The following is a 19,847-nucleotide window of genomic DNA, read 5'->3' on the forward strand; positions in this document are numbered from 1 at the left end:
CGTGCCTAGAGCCCATGCACAGCAACAAGAAAAGCCACCACAATGAGAAGCCCGCGCACCACAACAAAGAGTAGCCCCTGCTGGCAGCAACTAGAGAAAGCCCGTGACCCAACGCAGGCAAAAACAAATAAATAAATAAATTTATTAAAAAACAACAACAACAACAACAACAGCATTTAACTTCTTGAATGAAAAAAGGATGTTACAAAAAACAATGAATTGTTATTAGGTGAGGGCAAAAACTAAACTTTTTCCTCAGATAAAATTACATATATTTCCTAATGGAAAATCTGAAACACATACATAAACATTAAAGTAAATATAGAGAAGCAATTTTCCTTACAAAACTAAAAAGAATTTAAATTCCACTCAATCAACAATTAAAATGGATAGGGTTTTCAGTGATCTGCATTTCTGTAACTTTAGGTATAAAAATTTAACTCATCAAACTAACTTTTCTATAATCAATAATTTTCAAGTAACACAGATGACAAAATATTAACTAAATTATGCCAACCAGTATAATAATAGCATCAGTCTTAAATTCAGACATCAGGTAACATTAGTTACTGCAGCTGTGACCTCTGTGTTCTGTAAGAAAAAGGTTCTAGCAGGTAAAAAAGGGTAAGTAAGTTAAGATTCATCCACAGTGAATTAGCTCAAATTTGGGGAAGGAGCACCATCTGTTATTACAGCCTCACTAGCTAGACCATGACCACAATTAATTTTAGACCTTTTCTTTCTCCTGAGAGAAAGAGTTTTTGTTCTTCATCACACATCTATTTAACAGGATTATGATTTTCATTCATAATATGGAAATTCAAACTTAACGACCTAGTTCCTGGCCACATTTGCAAGTCAGTGATGGAAAAACTGAAGCTATGAGATTGGCTTAATTTACTGATCCCCTCTCTTCCTCTCCCTTTTGTCCTTGATTCCACCCTAAAAGGAATGCTTTCACAATACCTCTGGAAATATTTTCCAGACATCACTACAGCTCACTTCTTCAGCATTAAGACAAACAGAATGTTTACCTGAAGCACACCATAACAGAACTTTGCTCTCATCTCACCTTATAAAAATAAAATGGTCGCAGATTAAGAACTTGAATAATCCAGGGAAAAGTACGAGGTGAGCTATAGGCAAAGAGCACAATTTCCAAACAACAGGCCATCAAGGAATGATGAAATATATCCTGCTCTAAAAGAACCTTGGGGAAGAGAAAGACCACAGTTTAATAAATTTCTCAATTTTAGCCTCTGCCATTATGTAAAGAAGACTATAGAAACAAGAAAAAATAACTTATATCTTATGTAAGTTATAAACCATAACTTATATAAGTGTACATTATATTATACTAGATTACCAGAGATAAAAATCTGAGTTCTTAAACTGATAGTTTTCTTATGAGATACAGTCTTGCTCAGTGACAGATGTTAAATTCAAATGAGGCATAAACAACAATCTACTTTGAAACTGGAGTAAATAATAAAATAATTAATATTCCTGCCAAGAGAAAAGCATAAGAATTGGGCTCCTTTATTTAAATGACAGTTTTATGTCAACTGTTTTGTCAACATGAGGGCAGTGTTTATTAATCAAAACACTAAAATCAAAGGTGTAGTATATCACAGCTAAGATTTTTAAAAGTTCAGAGAAAGAAATATTTTACTAAGATAAAGTCTTGGGACTTCCCTGGCAGTCCAGTGGTTAAGACTCCATGCTTCCACTGCAGGGGGCATGGATTCGATCCCTGGTCAGGGAACTAAGCTCCCGATGCCACATGGCGTGGCCAAAAAAACAAACAAACAAACAAAAGATAAAGTCCTATTTCACCACTGAGTTTAAAATTTAACATAAGTTTTCAGTTCTATAAATGGTGTTTGTTGCCATCCTTCTTTCAAATACCATTCCAAATCAACAAAGAGAATAAGCAATAGAAAATATCTTGGATAGAACAAGGAGTTAATTGTAACTGCAAACCATATATGAAAACTGAAACTGGATGAAAGGATGACAAATTACTCAGCAGAAAGTAGGATGGTCAAACATAAGGGCCTGAAGAGAGACACTTAAAACAAATGAATCTGCTGCACTCTACTCGGGAAAAACACAGCAACTGAAGGCACAGGCAGAATGAAAAGTACAGGTTAGGCAGGGGCTGACATGGATGGGTGATTTTTAAGTTTATGGTAGTCAGAAGTCCTCAGGTCCCCACCCAACATCCACTCTAAGGAGTCAGATGATAGGTCTCTAGTCTATCCCAACAAGGATCTAGAGAATTATTCTCTACAGAAACTGAACTAGAGAGAATCAGAGCTTGAGAACACCAGGTATAGAAGAGACCGTGGTTTTAGGTGAAAGTCTGCAGACTGAATTGTGAGACCAAGTTTCCCTTCCTTGCTCTGCTCTATAACACGAACAGCCAGGCAGATACTTTTCTAAAGAAACTGAAATATTCCAGAGAAGTCTTAAAGACACCAACAGTTGAGGGTCCCTATACTACACGATCACTTGAGGCTACTGGACTTTTATTCTCACTCTTGCACACAGAGCTTTGAGCCAAACTGTTTTGTCAACATCAGGGTTTATTAATGTCTCATTTTTAGTGACTCATTCAGAAAGTAGACATTTGAGGAAAGCCTCCAACTGAAAGACAAAGGTGTAATCCAACATTTGAGGAATAATCCAACATTTGAGGAAAGCCTCCAACTGAAAAACAAAGATCAAAACAAATGGAAAAGAAACTCAGAGGAAACAGAGACAATGCAGGCATCAGAAGAAAACCTCAAAGAAATCTAAATTAACCTCAAAGAATAAGTCTTAGAAATGAAAATACAGCTAAAATAAAAAATTCTTCAGAATTGGATGGTGAAAAATTGAGTAAATATCCTTAGAAGTAGAACAAAAAGACAAAGAAATCGAAAATAAGAGGATTAATCCAGAAGGTCCTTTATCTGAATCATAAAAGCTCCAGAAAGATAAAATTGTGGGCAATACATTATCTAAGAAATAATGCAATAAAATGACCTAGAACTGCAGGACGTAAATTTCTGGACTAAAAGAGGAACTCTGTAGGAATGCCCAACACATGAATGAAAAGACCCACGATTAAGGCACTCTATTATAAATTTCAGAACATTAGTGATAAAAGAATGATAACTAAGATTCCAGAAAGTAGAAACAGGTCACATACCAATACAAAGAATTAGAATGCCACTGGATTTCTAACTAGCAATACTGGAATCTAGAAGATAATGGAGCAATGCCTTTAAAATCATAAAATTATACAAAGACAACTATTAATCAAGTGTGAATCTAAAATAAAGACATTCTGGACTTCCCTGGCGGTCCAGTGGTTAAGACTCCACGCTTCCAATGCAGGAGGTGTGGGTTTGATCCCTGGTCAGGGAACTAAGATCCCACATGTCGCGTGGTGTGGCCAAAAAATAAAAAAATACAATAAAATAAAGACATTCATGCAGTTTTAAAAAAGACACTTAAGGCAAGGTAAGGTTTCCATGCTTTACTTGAGCTGATAAAATGTCTATACCACTGGATTGTGAAATTATGTATGTATAATGTAATACCTACAGCAACCAGTAAAGAAACAATCTATACAAAGATACACAGTCTAAAAATGTTCAAATTGACCCACAGGAAGGTAGGAAAAAGAAAACAGAAAACAAAATATAAAATGGCAGACTTATGCCCTAACAAATTAATAATTAAATTTAATAGGTAAATTAAATTTACCTATTAAAACAAAAAGCCTGACACAGTAGATTACAAAAAACATGACAACTATATGCTGCCTACAAGAAACTAATTTCAAAGGATGTTACAGGTAGATTGAAAGTAAAAGAATGGAAAAAGAGGGCTTCCCTGGTGGTGCGGTGGTTGAGAATCTGCCTGCTAATGCGGGGGACACGGGTTCAAGCCCTGGTCTGGGAAGATCCCACATGCCGCGGAGCAACTAGGCCCGTGCGCCACAACTACTGAGCCTGCACGTCTGGAGCCTGTGCTCCGCAACAAGAGAGGCCGCGATAGTGAGAGGCCCGCGCACCACGATGAAGAGTGGCCCCCGCTTGCCACAACTAGAGAAAGCCCTTGCACAGAAATGAAGACCCAACACAGCCAAAAATAAATAAATTAATTAGTTTTAGAAAAAAAGAATGGAAAAAGATATACAGGCATACCAGGTTCCAGACCACTGCAATAAAGTGAATATGCAATAAAGCAAATATCGCAATAAAGTAAGTCACACAAATGTTTTTGGTTTCCCAATGCACGTAAAAGTTATGCTTACACTATATTATAATCTATGAAGTGTGCAATAGCATTATGTCTAAAAAAATAACTTAATTAAAAATTACTTTATTACTAAAAAATGTTGACCATCACCTGAGGCTTCAGTGGGTCGTAATCTTTTTGCAATAGTAAAGATCACTAATCACAGATCACTATAACAAATACAATAGTAGTGAAAAAGTTTGCAATATTGCTACAATTAGCAAAATGTGACACAGAGAAATGAAGTGAGAAAATGCTGTTAGAAATATGGCACCAATAGACTTGATGCAGGGTTGCTGCAAACCTTTAATTTATTAAAAAGTCACTATTTGTGAAGCACAAAAAAGTGAAGCACAATAAAACTAGGTATGCCTGTATAAACATCAGCCAGATGACTTCAGAACAAAGACAATTACCAGACTCAGAGAGGGATGTTCTGTCATGATAAAATGATTAATTCACCAAGAAGACATAGTAATCCTCAATGTCTATGCATCAAACAGCAGAGCTTCAAACTATATGAATTAAAAAAAAATCTGATAGAACTGAAAGGAGAAAGAGACAAATCCACAATTTTATTTGGAGACATCAATACCTTTCTCTCCTCTCAATAACTGATAGAACTAAACCAAAAATTAGCAAGGATACAGAAGAATTCAACACCATTAACCAACAAGATAGAACTGACATTTACAGAACACTCCACCCAAACAACAGCACACAATCTTTTCAAGTGCACAAAACATTTACCAAGAAAAACCACATCCTGGGTCATAAAATAAACCTCAAAAAATATAAACAAAAAGAACTCATAAGAGTGTATTATAAAAGTTTAGATATGTAAAATAAATTAGTGGCTAAAGAGACTGAGTGTCACTTAAAAAGGGGTAGTATGAGGGAGATCTTTGTGGCGAAAGAACAGTTCTGTATCTTGATTTTGGTGGTGGTTACCTAATCTACACATGTGATATAAGGGTAAAGAGCAAGACACATACATTGTTCTAATGTCAATTTCCTGGTTTTGATATACTATGTAAAATGTAACCACTGGGGGCAAATGGATACATGGGATCCCTCTGTACTACTTTTGCAACTTTCTGTGAATCTATAATTATTTCAAAATAAAAAGTTGAAAATTTACTTCTTTCTCCAGAAGCTATGGGAGCATATGCTCTATCAAGTATTAGTAAATCATGAAAAAGAAAGACGTGGAATCCAGGAAAAATGGGGAACCAACATAGAGGAAAACTTCCAGGGTGCAAACACAGAGAAATTTTATTACACTAGTTAAGCAGCACCTCCAAACATCAACTTGTTCTTACTGGAATTGAAGGTCAGAAGGCTTCAAGAGTGACAAGAGAGAGGAGGAGGAAACAAAGATCATATGATAAGTTTGACTTCTTAGAAAAATTCCTTTACATAGCTATTGGAGAGAGTGATCAGACTTGATCAAATGTCCAAAGAAAATGAAGCAAAAAAAAAAAAAAAGCCATCAACATTTTATTCCTCAAAACTCCCTGAGCGGTATGGCTAGATATTTTAATTATCAGTTGGCTTAATAGTTGGGGGATTTCATTATTAGCTAGCTAGGAACGAAGGACAAAAAAACTGACCAAAGGGAAAGGATAATGATGGTGCATCAAAGAAAAATTTTACATATTTCACATTTCTGCCTAGAGGTGGCTAGCACTGGGTGTGCCAAAGACAACTAAGGCCAATTAAGATGTCATCATGGGTAAGTTTGCCATTAACTGCTGAGCCCCACAATGAACTACAGAGGCTCTCAACACATTGCTTCCAAGCTTACGTTCTGTAGACCTCGCCAGTCGCTGGGAGAGTGAATTTACTTACTGACATGTCCATTCCATGAAGTCTTCGTGTCTCCTGAACCATTACAGTCTCTAATATTTTATAATACAAAATTTCCGCAAGCTTTAGTCTGTTTACAGCAAAATCTACGGGGGGAAACAAAGGGAAAACACGTGCTAAATAAATGTAGCTGTTAAGAACTAAAGAACAAAACTTATATAAGCTTCAATCAGATATATTAAAAATTGCAGGGAAAGAAAAAACTTGAGTTTCTATTTTTCTTGGAACAATCTATCTACTTTCAATGCTTTATCAATTTCAGTTTTGTCTTCTTACCTATGTGAGATCCTGGCTGTTCATCTGTTGATTGGGTATAGTGTTGGCAGAAAGTCTCTCCTATTAGTTTCACTGTTTTCATAATGTTTTCCATAGGATTACGCATACAAGACCTAAAAAATACAAAAGGAACCTAATTAACAGAAAAAAAATTCCAGAGTACCAACATTTCTTCATTCAAGAATTAGTCTAGTTTTTAGTGACCAAAGTCCTATTCTCAGGTGTAAACCTAGATATGTAAACACAGCATATTTCAAACCAGTCTACAGCCTTTAAATATAATCATTTGGCATATTGTTTTGGAATTTCAACATTACGGGAGTCAATGTTCTCTCTATTATGCTTCTATTTATATGAAATTCTAAAAAGGCAAAATTCTAAGGACAGAAAACATATCAGTGGTTTCCAGAGGCTGGGGATGGCATAGGGATTGACTACAAAGGGGCATAAATTTGGGGGGACTGTTCTATGTCTTGATCATGGTGGTGATGGTTATACAACTGTATACATTTGTCAAATCTCATACAATTGTACAGTAAAAAGGATGACTCTTGTATATAAATTATACTTCAATAAACCTGATTTAAGAAAGATTTCTTCATCTGATTTAAGAAAATGATAGGCAGCATTTATGTATATATTGTGCTGGAACAATAAACTGCATTTAGTTCTTATCAAAGCCAAAAGAATAACAAATAAAAAAAATGTAGCATTAAAAAGGAAGATGGACTTCCCTGGTGGCACAGTGTTTAAGAATCTGCCTGCCAATGCAAGGGACACGGGTTCAATCCCTGGTCTGGGAAGATCCCACATGCTGCAGAGCAACTAAGCCTGTGTACCACAACTACTGAGCCTGTGCTCTAGAGCCCGCAAGCCACAAGTACTGAAGCCCGAGCGCCCGAGAGACTGTGCACTGCAACTACTGAGCCCACGCACCGCAACTACTGAAGCACTAGCGCTCTAGGGTGCACGTGCCGCAACTACTGAGCCCAAGTGCTGCAACTACTGAAGACTGCGCGCCTAGAGCCCATACTCTGCAACAAGAGAAGCCACCGCAATGAGAAGCCAGCATACCATGACGAAGAGTAGCCCCTGCTTGCAGCAATGAAGACCAAACGCAGCCAAAAATTAAATTAAAAAAAAAAAAAAGACATTTGGCAAGAAGCAATTAATCCTGTTACTTTTATATTATTAACTCTGTTACCTTTCTATCAATAAAACACAGAATACAGGTCTTAATTCAGAAATGACAAACAAATCCAAGACTGTGAGAAACAATGTGATTTGCCCAAAGCCAAATAACTAGTGCAGGGTTCAGAATTCCCGGTCCCATGTTCAAAAAGACCAGCATCATGTGCAGCATCATGTGCCATGTAGCATATATGGCAAAAACATTTTATATTCTTATCAAGTTCTTCTAATGCAAAGCTGTGCCTCTTGAGTTATATTTTCTTCCAAATAGGTTGTCTTTTTAAAATTTTATTATGTGGTAAAAACACATAACAAATTTACCCTCTTAATTTTTAAGTGTACATTACTGTCAACTATGTGCATGTTATTGTATAGTGATCTCTAGAACTTTCTCATCTTGCATAAATGAAACTCTATACCCATCGAACAACAACTCCCTGTTTCCCCCCTCCCCCAGCCCCTGGCAACCACCATGCTACTTTCTGTTTCTATCAGTCTTATTACTTTAGATACCTCATATAAGTGGAATCATGCAGTATTTGTCTTTTTGTGATTGGCTTATTTCACTCTGTATAATGTCTTCAAGATTCATCCATATTGTAGCATATGACAAGATTTCTTTCTTTTTAAGGCTGAGTAATATTCTGTTGTACATACCACATTTTCTTTATTCATTCATTCAACAGTGGACATTTAGGTTGGTTCTATATCTTGGCTCTTATGGGTAATGCTGCAATAAACTTGGGTGTGCAGCTATCTCTTTGAGATCCTGTTTTCAACTCTTTGGGATATATACCCAGAAGTGGGATTGCTAGGTCATAAAAATTCTATTTTTGAGAAATCTCCATACTGTTTCCCATATCAGCTACACCATTTATAATCCCACCAATGGAGTGCCAATTCTGATACTCACCAACACATTTATTATTTTCTGTTTTTTTGATAGCGGCCATTCTAACGGGTGATATCTCATTGTGGTTTTAATTTGCATTTACCTGATGATTAGTAATGTTGAGAATTTTTTCACATGCTTGTTGGTTATTTTTATGTCTTCTTTGGAGAAATGTCTATTTAAGTCTTTTGCCCCTTTTTCAAATCAGGTGTTTGTTGTTTTTTTGTTTTGTTTTTTGTTGTTTGAGTTGTAGGAGTTCTTTATATACTCTGGCTATTAACCCCTTATCTGATATATGGTTTGCAATTGCATTCTTCTATTCTAGTAGGTTGCTTTTTCATCCTACTGATTATTTTCAATGCTGTACAGAAGTATTTAAGTGGGATATAGTCCCATTTTTCTATTTTTGCTTTTGTTACCTATACTTTTGATGTCACATCCAAGAAATCACTGCCCATTTCAGTGTCATAAAGCTTTTCACCTATGTTTTCTTCTAGTTGTACAGTTTCAGGTCTCATGTTTAGGTTTTTAACAAATTTTGAGTTAACTTTTGTACATGGTGTAAGATAAAAGTCCATCTTCATTCTTTTGCATGTGGATATCTCAAAGAGATATTTGCATACTCAAGTTCACTGCAGCATTACTCACAGCAGCCAAGATGTGGAAGCAACCTATATGTCCACTGACGAATGAATGGATAAAGGAAGTGTGGTATGTATATATATACAATGGAATATTATTCAGGCTTAAAAAGAAGGAAATCCTGCCATATGCTACAGCATGGATGAACCTTGAAGATATGATACTAAGTGAATCTGACTTTCCCCATAGTGTAGTCTTGGCACCCTTGTCAAAGATCATTTAATGATATATGTGAAGGTTTATTTTGGGACTCTAGTCTATTCCATGTCTAGTCTACATTTCTGTCTTTATGCCAATACCATACTGTTTTGCTTACTGTAGCTTTGGAATGTGTTTTGAAATCAGAAATGTGAGGCCTCCAGCTTTTTACTTCTTTCTCAAGATTATTTTGGCTAATAAAAGTCCTTCAAGGGCTTCCCTGGTGGCGCAGTGGTAGATAGTCCACCTGCCGATGCAGGGGACACGGGTTCGTGCCCCGGTCTGGGAAATCCCACATGTCGCGGAGTGGCTGGGCCTGTGAGCCATGGCCGATAAGCCTGTGTGTCCGGAGCCTGTGCTCCGCAACAGGAGAGGCCACAACAGTGAGAGGCCCGTGTACCGCAAAAAAAAAAAAAAAAAAGTCCTTCAAAATTCCTTATGAATTTTAGATTTTTTTTTTCTATTTCTGTAAAAATGCCATTGGGATTTTGATAGGGACTGTACTGAATCTGTAGATTGCTTTGGGTAATATGGACATTTTAACAATATTAAATCTTCCAATTCATAAACATGGAATGTCTTTCCATTTATTTGTTTCTAGGTTCTTTGTCTTTTGCATTCTATGTTTTCTTCCTTCCTTCCTTCTCTTGTGCTTTAAAATGTCTGCAAGATGCTTTGCCATTTCTTTTTAACTTGTTCATGCTAAATGGATAGTTCAGTTCAGATCTATTTATTCAAATGCTATGAGGGTAGATCTTTATGAATCTTCCTACTTTACATGCAATCTGCTTACCTTCTGAGCTATGGTTAAGGCTGGGGCTTCTTCTGTCCACTTTTCTATAGACTGAGGTTTGGGGACTAGTGGGAGGGCACAGATGTGCTATGTTCAGCTTTTGTTAGAGGATCAGGGCTTTGCTTTCTCTTCTGAGATTTAGTTAAATGTCCCCATTCCAGGGTTCACTATACCTTGGTCAGAGATATCTTCTAGTTCTATGAAGATCTCTCCCCAAATAAGCTAGGAATCTTGGAAAATGGTAGGTCCTGAGAATTTTTCATATTTCTGCTATCTTGGTGGTATACAGGGACTTTCACTTGGGGAGGTTTCTATGACTTTTTACTCATATGCCTACTCATGCCATTTGTTTCTCTCCACATCTGGGTTATTAATGAGTATTTTCAAGATCCTATCAATAGGACTTCCCTGGTGGCACAGTGGTTAAGAATCTGCCTGCCAATGCAGGGGATGTGGGTTCGAGGCCTGGTCCGGGAAGATCCCACATGCCGCGGAGCAACTAAGCCCGTGCATCACAACTACTGAGCCCGCGTGCCACAACTACTGAAGCCCGTGCACCTAGAGCCACACTCTGCAACAAAAGAAGCCACCGCAATGAGAAGTCCGTGCACCGCAATGAAGAGTAGCTCCCGCTTGCCACAATTAGAGAAAGCCCATGTGCAGCAACAAAGACCCAACGCAGCCAAAAATAATAAATAAGTAAAATAAATAAATAAATAAATAAAAAGATCCCATCAACACACCCTTTCCCCCCAGTAACGCTTCTTGGGGATAGGCATACCAGAAGCAACCATTTCCTTTCCTGACCACCACTTTGGAAAATTATAGCATGAAATCATATCCCTCTCCTCATTTGGTTTCTGCTGATAGATAGTCTGCTGATTTTTACTATTCTGTTATTAGGTATTAGGAAATAAGGTTCTCTAATCTGGCCTCACTTTATCATCTTTACTATGAAATATGCTTCTTTTTCTTAGACAATTGCATAAAATTCCATTTTACAGCTGTACCATCAATATGTAACCAGTCTCCCATTTGATGGACATTTATATTGAACCCATTTAAAAACAATGTAAAAAGAAAAACAGTAATGCATAAATTAGGGGTGTTACCAGAATGGAATGTTGGAGCTAAATAACCTTTAAGATACATTTAACCTTGAAAGTCTATAATAATACGAAATAAAATTTATATATAATTTTTAATAGGTACTTCTATCTGATTTTAGGTCAACATACTTTGTGATTGAAATGGTACAGTAAAACTTGCCAGATGTATATCCAGTATCTCCAGAATTCGGAAATACTGAAAACAGAATGGAATACAGAATCTAATTTAAAAGAGACATTTGGAAAAATACTAGTATTGTACTCACTCAAAAATGTTTATAAGTTGTTCACTTGGTGCATTTTTCAGTCCGGCCACAATACTCTGTAACCGGCTCACACTTTGGGTGGCTGAAGCAACAGGAGTAATAACTGCTTCTTTTTCTCTTAAATATCGTCGTCCTGTCAGTGGTGTAGAAGGTGCAAATGATGTTTTCTGTCAGAAAAGAAAATTATGTGAGATTAAAAAGCTACCTTCTTCCTCATTATGTGTTTAATTCAGTACATATGCCATCTTCTCTATTCACGTTTAATAGGTTACTTTCTCCCCCTCTTCTGGTTACCCACCAAAATTTTAGCAATATTATGCTAATAACATCCTACCTTTGAATAACACTTTCCCAAAGTGCTTTCTATCTATAATCTCATTTTATCTTCATAACATTCATTTGAAATATAACAGGCACATTTTCATTTTACATATGAGGCAATAGGCACAGAGAAGTTATAAAACTTGTTTAAGCTGACAAAGGTAATGGCAGAGCTGGGACTAAAACTTAGGTTTCCATCTTCTGGACCAGTGAATTTTCCATTAGACCTCATCCTCCAACCTACCTAAGACATAAATACAGAATTAAGCCTTGGCTATTAACAATCAAATCAGAGTTATGTGGCTGAAGTTTGGGAAGAGCACATAGTTCGTCATGGGTAGGAAAGCAAACTAAATTTTAAATCAAGAGAAGAGTGGCTAAAGTGATGCAAAGAAAAAATAGGAGGAAAGCATAAATCCTTCTTCATATCCAAAGACACATACTCTACTGAAAAGCCAGGCATTCTGGGAAAATATCCAAATATGAAAAATTGCAAGAAATGAGGTAAAAATACTAAATGCCACAGTTTTGAAAGCTACCTTTAAGGCTTTCATGGGAAATATGAGTTAATAGAAGAAACTCAAGATTTAACTTGAAAGATGCTGCTGCTGTTAGTAGAATCACACACACAGAGAAAAAGATCATTCAAGACTGAGGCCAGGCTAGGTTAATTACTTTTTCAAAGTGTTGTTGAAGGTTACACTCCACATTAGCCTGTGCTGTCAGTTTCCCTAATGGGGCATCACCAGTGAACTTTCGAGGAGTTCCAATTTCCTCTTCTGCATCTGCTCCCAAAAAGATCCTCTCATCAAAGTCACCAACAGTTAAAACATATTCTTCATACTCCTTGTTCACTGCTTTGCTGAAAAGAGAATTATTTTAAGCTGCTAGAACAAAACTAAGTTACACAATGGATTTATCTTGACTTGAAGATAGATTTTGACTCCACAGACTAGAAAAGCTCATGACTTTCTAGTTTTTATTAACTTTGCCCATCTAACAATATCAGAGGTTTCTATCCGATCACAGACATTCTTCACATTCACATACATGGCAATAAATTACTTTGAAAGGTGAGTGAAAAGAATATACACTTAATCTGGAAACTAGTTGAACCTAATTAAGACCTGATCATTGAGGAAACAATTGTGTGTGGCCTTGAAATATAAGCACATTCTGAACTTGCCAATATTTGATTAATTTGCCAATATTAGTTTACAAAGAATGTAAACTCAAATACAGAAGTCATTGGGTCTGTTTATGAGTTTCTTAGGAGAGCAGCTGTTTTAAGAGCAAATGGGATCTTAAAATAAATGTACTTAAAGACAGCAAGGCTTAGTGATAACACCCACTCAGCCACGGAAGCAGAAGGAACTTGAATTTGGAGCAGTTACCTTCATACAACATTTCACTTAACAAACTGCAACAAATCATATTGATAACTTATGATATGCCAGATACCATCAGTGCTAGACACTTACCTATTATCAGTAAAACTAGAAAGGTCCAGAAGGCATTCTCCCTTTAAAATCTGGGGAAAAAAACCCACTTTGTGACTTCATGTAAGTAAGCATATTAACATACACACAAAAATACTACATTTATCTAAATTTTCACATTGGTAGTTATAAATAACACACACACACACAAAATAGAATTACTAAATATTTCTTTCAGACCTGTAAATCCTATTTAGTATGCAAATAAAATATTAAAAAACATTTAAAGTCAAGTTTTGAAAATACTTTGTAGTCTATAGCAGTGGTTTCCAAATTTTAGTGACATAACAATCATGTAGGGGAACTTGTTAAAAATGCAGACTGACAGACCTCAAGGTCTGAACTAAGGCAGCAGTTTGTTTGTTTTTTGTTTTTGCGGTAGAGGGCCTCTCCCGTTGTGGAGCACAGGCTCCGGATGCACAGGCTCAGCGGCCATGGCTCACGGGCCCAGCTGCTCTGCGGCATGTGGGATCCTCCCGGACCGGGGCGCGAACCCGTGTCCCCTGCATCGGCAGGCGGACTCTCAACCACTGCGCCACGAGGGAAGCCCAAGGCAGAAGTTTTAACAAATTCCTCAAGTAATTCTCATGAAAGCTGTCCAATTTTAAACATTGGTCTATGGAAAATGGAAACTAACAGTTACTGAATGATAATATATGTCAGGCAAGCAAAAGATTTGAAAGGAATATAGGTACTGTTACTGGTGACAGAGGAAAACTACACTGTTATCAATATTTTCTGTGTATCCACACTATACTTAGATTACTACATAACAAGGGTTGCAAACTCAAATGATTTCAGGGGTCAGGGATCAACGTACATAAATGAAGATGGCAGAAAGCATGCTTCCCATCCTAAAAGAGGTGGCCAAAAGACGTGGCCATCATTTAGCTTGACAACAGTTACCATGTAGAAATTGCAAACTGGTATTGCCATAGCTTCTGATTTTTAAAAAATTTTCATATAAAAGATCTTTATGTGTAAGTTAAAAATTGAACAAAAGAAAAATGAAATAAAAAATTAAAACACCCTAAACAGGCCAAATAAAGCGTCTGGCCCATGGTCAGGAGAACCACTGTCCAAACCAGGATACTTTTGGAGTGAAAGAAGACACTATAATAATTATGCCAAGACAACAGCCAAAACCCAGATAATTCAGGCAAACCAAGATGAATAGTCATCATAGCCAGGGGCCACTAGTGCCTTGCACAATAGACATAATCCTTGAGTTCCTTTAAAAGTTTACTTTGCTGGAGATTAAAGTTTTACAAAAAGATATTTTACATAGATATACACACAAAAATATATACTGTGTATATATACACATAAATAAATACTTGTTTTTTTGCTGAAAGATAAGACTAAATACAAAATGATGTCCAAGAGGGACTTCCCTGGCAGTCCAGTGGTTAAGAATCCCCCTTCCAATGCAGGGGATTCAATCCCTAGTCGGGGAACTAAGATCCCACATGCCGTGGAGCAACTAAGCCTGTGCGCCACAACTACTGAGCACACAGGCCACAACTACAGAGCCCATGCACTCTGGAGCCCGTGCACCACAACTGGAGAGAAGCCCGCGTGCCGCAGTGGAGGATCCCTCATGCCGCAACTGAAACTCAATGCTGGAGATTGGTTCAAGATGGCAGAGTAGAAGGACGTGCTCCTACTCCCTCCTGTGAGAGCAGCGGAATCACAACTAACTGTTGAACAATCATCAACAGGAAGACACTGGAACTCACCAAAAAAGATACCCCACATCCAAAGACAAAGGAGAAGCCACAGTGAGATGGTAGGAGGGGCACAATCACAATAAAATCAAATCCCATAACTGTTGGGTGGGTGACTCACAAACTGGAGAGCACTTATACCACAGAAGTCCACCCACTGGAGTGAAGGTTCAGAGCCCCACGTCAGGCTTCCCAACCTAGGGGTCCGGCAATAGGAGGAGGAATTCCTAGAGAATCAGACTTTGAAGGCTAGCGGGATTTGACTGCAGGACTTTGATAGGACTGGGGGAAACAGAGACTCCACTCTTGGAGGGCACACACAAAGTAGTGTGCACATCGGGACCCAGGGGAAGGAGCAGTGACCCCACAGGAGACTGAACCAGACCTACCTGCTAGTGTTAGAGGGTCTCCTGGAGAGGTGGGGGGTGGCTGTGTCTCACTATGAGGACAAGGACACTGGCAGAAGTTCTGGGAAGTACTCCTTGGCATGAGCCCTCCCAGAGTCTGCCATTAGCCACACCAAAGAGGCCAGGAAGGCTCCAGTGTTGGGTCACCTCAGGCCAAACAACCAACAGGGAGGGAACCCAGCCCCACCCATCAGCAGACAAGCGGATTAAAGTTTTACTGAGCTCTGCCCACCACCAGTCCCTCCCATCAGGAAACTTGCACAAGCCTTGTAGATAGCCTCATCCACCAGAGGGCAGACGGCAGAAGCAAGAAGAACTACCATCCTGCAGCCTGTGGAACAAAAACCACATTCACAGAAGGATAGACAAGATGAAAAGGCAGAGGGCTATGTACCAGATGAAGGAACAAGATAAAACCCCAGAAAAACAACTAAATGAAGTGGAGATAGGCAACCTTCCAGAAAAAGAATTCAGAATAATAATAGTGAAGATGATCCAGGACCTCGGAAAAAGAATGGAGGTAAAGATCGAGAAGATGCAAGAAATGTTTAACAAAGACCTAGAAGAATTAAAGAACAAAGACCTAGAAGAGCTAAAGAACAAACAAACAGAGATGAACAATACAATAACTGAAATGAAAAATACACTAGAAGGAATCAATAGCAGCATAACTGAGGCAGAAGAACGGATAAGTGAGCTGGAAGACAGAATGGTGGAATTCACTGCTGCGGAACAGAATAAAGAAAAAAGAATGAAAAGAAATGAAGACAGCCTTAGAGACCTCTGGGACAACATTAAATGCAACAACATTTGCATTATAGGGGTCCTAGAAGGAGGAGAGAGAGAGAAAGGACCCGAGAAAATATTTGAAGAGATTATAGTCGAAAATTTCCCTAACATGGGAAAGGAAATAGCCACCCAAGTCCAGGAAGCGCAGAGTCCCTTACAGGACAAACCCAAGGAGAAACATGCCGAGACACATAGGAATCAAATTGGCAAAAATTAGAAACAAAGAAAAATTATTGAAAGCAGCAAGGGAAAAACAACAAATAACATACAAGGGAACTCCCACAAGTTTAACGGCTGATTTCTCACCAGAAACTCTACAAGCCAGAAGTGAGTGGCATGACATACTTAAAGTGATGAAAGGGAAGGACCTACAACCAAGATTACTCTACCTGGCAAGGATCTCATTCAGATTTGATGGAGAAATCAAAAGCTTTACAGACAAGCAAAAGCTAAGAGAATTCAGCACCACCAAACCAGTTCTACAACAAATGCTAAAGGAACTTCCCTAAGTGGGAAACACAAGAGAAGAAAAGGACCTACAAAAACAAACCCAAAACAATTAAGAAAATCATAATTCTATCAAACATTTAGAGAAGAGCTAGCACCCATCCTTCTCAAACTCTTTTAAAAAATTGCAGAGGAGGGGCTTCCCTGGTGGTGCAGTCGTTGAGAGTCCGCCTGCCGATGCAGGGGACACAGGTTCGTGCCCCGGTCCGGGAAGATCCCACATGCTGCGGAGCAGCTGGGCCAGTGAGCCATGGCCACTGAGCCTGCACGTCCGGAGCCTGTGCTCCGCAATGGGAGAGGCCATAATAGTGAGAGGCCCGCGTACAGCAAAAAAAAAAAAAAAAAAATCTACAAACAACAAATGCTGGAGAGGGTGTGGAGAAAAGGGAACCCTCTTGCACTCTTGGTGAGAATGTAAATTGATACAGCCACTATGGAGAACAGTATGGCGGTTCCTTAAAAAACTGAAAATAGAATTACCATATGACCCAGCAATCCCACTACTGGGCATATACCCAGAGAAAAACATAATTCAAAAAGACACATGCACCCCAATGTTCATTACAGCACTGTTTACAATAGCCAGGTCATGGAAGCAACCTAAATGCCCCTCGACAGACGAATGGATAAAGAAGATGTGGTACATATATACACAATGGAATATTACTCAGCCATAAAAAAGGAACGAAATTGGGTTATTTGTAGAGACGTGGATCAATCTAGAGAGTGTCATACAAAGTGAAGTAAGTCAGAAAGAGAAAAAACAAATACTGTATATTAACACATACATGTGGAACCTAGAAAAATGGTACAGATGAACAGGTTTGCAGGGCAGAAATTGAGACACAGTTGTAGAGAACAAACGTATGGACACCAAGGGGGGAAAGCGGTGGGGGGCGGGGGGTGTGGTGGTGTGATGAATTGGGAGATTGGGATTGACATATATACACTAATATGTGTAAAATGGATAATAAGAACCTGCTGCATAAAAAATAAAATTAAAAAAAAAGACCCAAATCTACCAAAAAATAAAATTAAATAAATAAATTTTTTAAAAATATATTTTAAATAAATATTTTTTAAAAAGTATGTGTAAGAGAAGAAACCAGTTAGGGAAGACTTTATGCTCAGAGGAAAATCTCATAATAGTATTTGCAAAGAGGGGAACTATAATAATGACCTAATCCATATCCCTATTTTTTTTTTCCAACCAAAGAGAAAACTCAAGTCGTAGCTGGATTAAATGGCTCAGCGTTGGGGAAATAAATTGAGACCCAAAGGAAAAAGCCAGGGCTTCCCTGGTGGCGCAGTGGTTGAGAGTCTGCCTGCCGATGCAGCGGACGCGGGTTCGTGCCCCGGTCCGGGAGGATCCCTCGTGCCGCGGAGCGGCTGGGCCTCTGAGCCATGGCCGCTGAGCCTGTGCGTCTGGAGCCTGTGCTCTGCAGCGGGAGAGGCCACAGCAGTGAGAGACCCGCGTACCGCAAAAAAAAAAAAAAAAAGGAAAAAGCCAACTCAAACATATAGAAAGAGTGAGGTAAATTATTGAGAAAAAAATCCAGAATGCATGTAGGTAGCCCACAACTGTAAGGGATTTTCTGTTCTACTCATATTGAATTAAAGTTACAGTTGTTATATTGATACATCAACCTACTTTTAATAAACAGTCAGCGAGTTATTCAAATTGTGGCAATAAACTAGCTTACTCTGACCTCCTGCTTTTCATAATTCTTTATCAGGCTTACTCTGATGTTCTGTTCTTTATAATTCTCTATCAGAACCTCCTATAGTTGCCTCTGACAGTGCATTTACTTGACAGTACATACAGATGGTCACATTCTTCAACAGCTCAGTTTTGCACATCACAGAAAATCACAGGACAACTCCACATCACATCAGAGACTGAAACCTGGGAATCTTGACCCTGAGTCCTATAATGTTAAGAACTTGCTTAAAATATTGCTTTTCCCCTTGAGGCTGCTGCTGCTGACCCCCCAAAATCTGAGTCATTTAATTGTAAGTATAGTACCTTCCTGTCAAAGAGCTTTGAAATATATGGCTTAAAGTAGTGCTCCTTTATTCCTTTGGCTTCTACCAGAAGTCCGTCATGTAGTTCACACAGTACAGGAATGATGCAGGGAGGTTCTTCAGAAGCCCTAAAGTCAGCAGTATGGAAATCAGATGGTAACCCTAGTTTGACAGGGTATAAAGAGCAATGGAGGGAAAAGAGAATATGGTCAATTTTTGAAACTCTTTTTCTAAAAATTGATAATCAGTTTTCAAAAATACATAAGGTCTTACCTTTAAATGACGGATTTAGCAAGTCTCGTCTATTTGGGCACATAATGGCATTGGCAAAAATCAGATCCAAGCAGCACAGAAGTAAATGATAAGAGTTTACTAAATCATCTCCAATCATACGAAAATTACCTTTAGAAGAAAAGAGACATAAAACCCAGAAACCTTTCAGGTCAAATAGCACCAAGTTCCCACAGTAGAAATGTAAAACACCTGAAAGTGTCACCTTACCCTTAGTATAAACAAAGAGTGTCCAACAGAAATTAAAGAGCTCCTTAACACTGCAAGGAATCCTCCTAAAAAGGGGGAAAAAATGTACTTTTTATCTGACTTACTAAATATCATTCCACATTTGTCACTTAAATTGAAACAGCAAATATAACAAATAGTAAAGTCAAATTCCATATAAAATCTCATTCACAAAGGACAGACAACTATGTTTTATTAAATGGAATTAAAAAGTAGACTTTTAAAAATGCAAATTCCCTTAATAAGTTTGTATCATAATTTTTATGTCAATTATATGAGGATTAAGTGTCTCACCTCTGCTTCCTGCTTCGTGGTAACTTTGGTGGCTCTTCATATGGATTTTGAAATATATCTAAAAAAATTGGCTCAAATTTTTTGAAAATTACAGTAGACACCTCAAAATTTCTTTCTAGCCTTTCTATACGTTCACGAAATTCTTGTGGCAAGTTTGACATGTCCATCCACTTCTTCATTTTACTAAAAAACTGTATTAAACTAAAAAAACAGAAAAAAAGCAAATTTAA

The 19,847-nt window shown here is 38.0% G+C and overlaps 1 protein-coding gene across 3 annotated transcripts in view; it reads right to left on the reverse strand.

Moving 5' to 3' along the window:
- RBL1 (RB transcriptional corepressor like 1) overlaps nucleotides 1-19,847 on the reverse strand; it is a 76,011-nt gene that overhangs the window by 43,695 nt on the left and 12,469 nt on the right. For all 3 annotated transcript variants that reach the window (XM_067708071.1, XM_067708072.1, XM_067708073.1), the window contains exons 3-12: nucleotides 19,618-19,818; nucleotides 19,306-19,370; nucleotides 19,078-19,206; nucleotides 18,806-18,966; nucleotides 13,332-13,381; nucleotides 12,526-12,712; nucleotides 11,530-11,696; nucleotides 6,439-6,551; nucleotides 6,145-6,248; nucleotides 1,073-1,210 (exon numbers count right to left, since the gene is read on the reverse strand). In XM_067708071.1, the coding sequence (XP_067564172.1) occupies nucleotides 1,073-1,210; nucleotides 6,145-6,248; nucleotides 6,439-6,551; nucleotides 11,530-11,696; nucleotides 12,526-12,712; nucleotides 13,332-13,381; nucleotides 18,806-18,966; nucleotides 19,078-19,206; nucleotides 19,306-19,370; nucleotides 19,618-19,818 (1,315 nt within the window). The remainder of the gene's footprint in view (nucleotides 1-1,072; nucleotides 1,211-6,144; nucleotides 6,249-6,438; nucleotides 6,552-11,529; nucleotides 11,697-12,525; nucleotides 12,713-13,331; nucleotides 13,382-18,805; nucleotides 18,967-19,077; nucleotides 19,207-19,305; nucleotides 19,371-19,617; nucleotides 19,819-19,847) is intronic.

This window comes from Pseudorca crassidens, chromosome 15 (assembly GCF_039906515.1).
Source record: "Pseudorca crassidens isolate mPseCra1 chromosome 15, mPseCra1.hap1, whole genome shotgun sequence".
Taxonomy (NCBI): Eukaryota; Metazoa; Chordata; class Mammalia; order Artiodactyla; family Delphinidae; genus Pseudorca; species Pseudorca crassidens.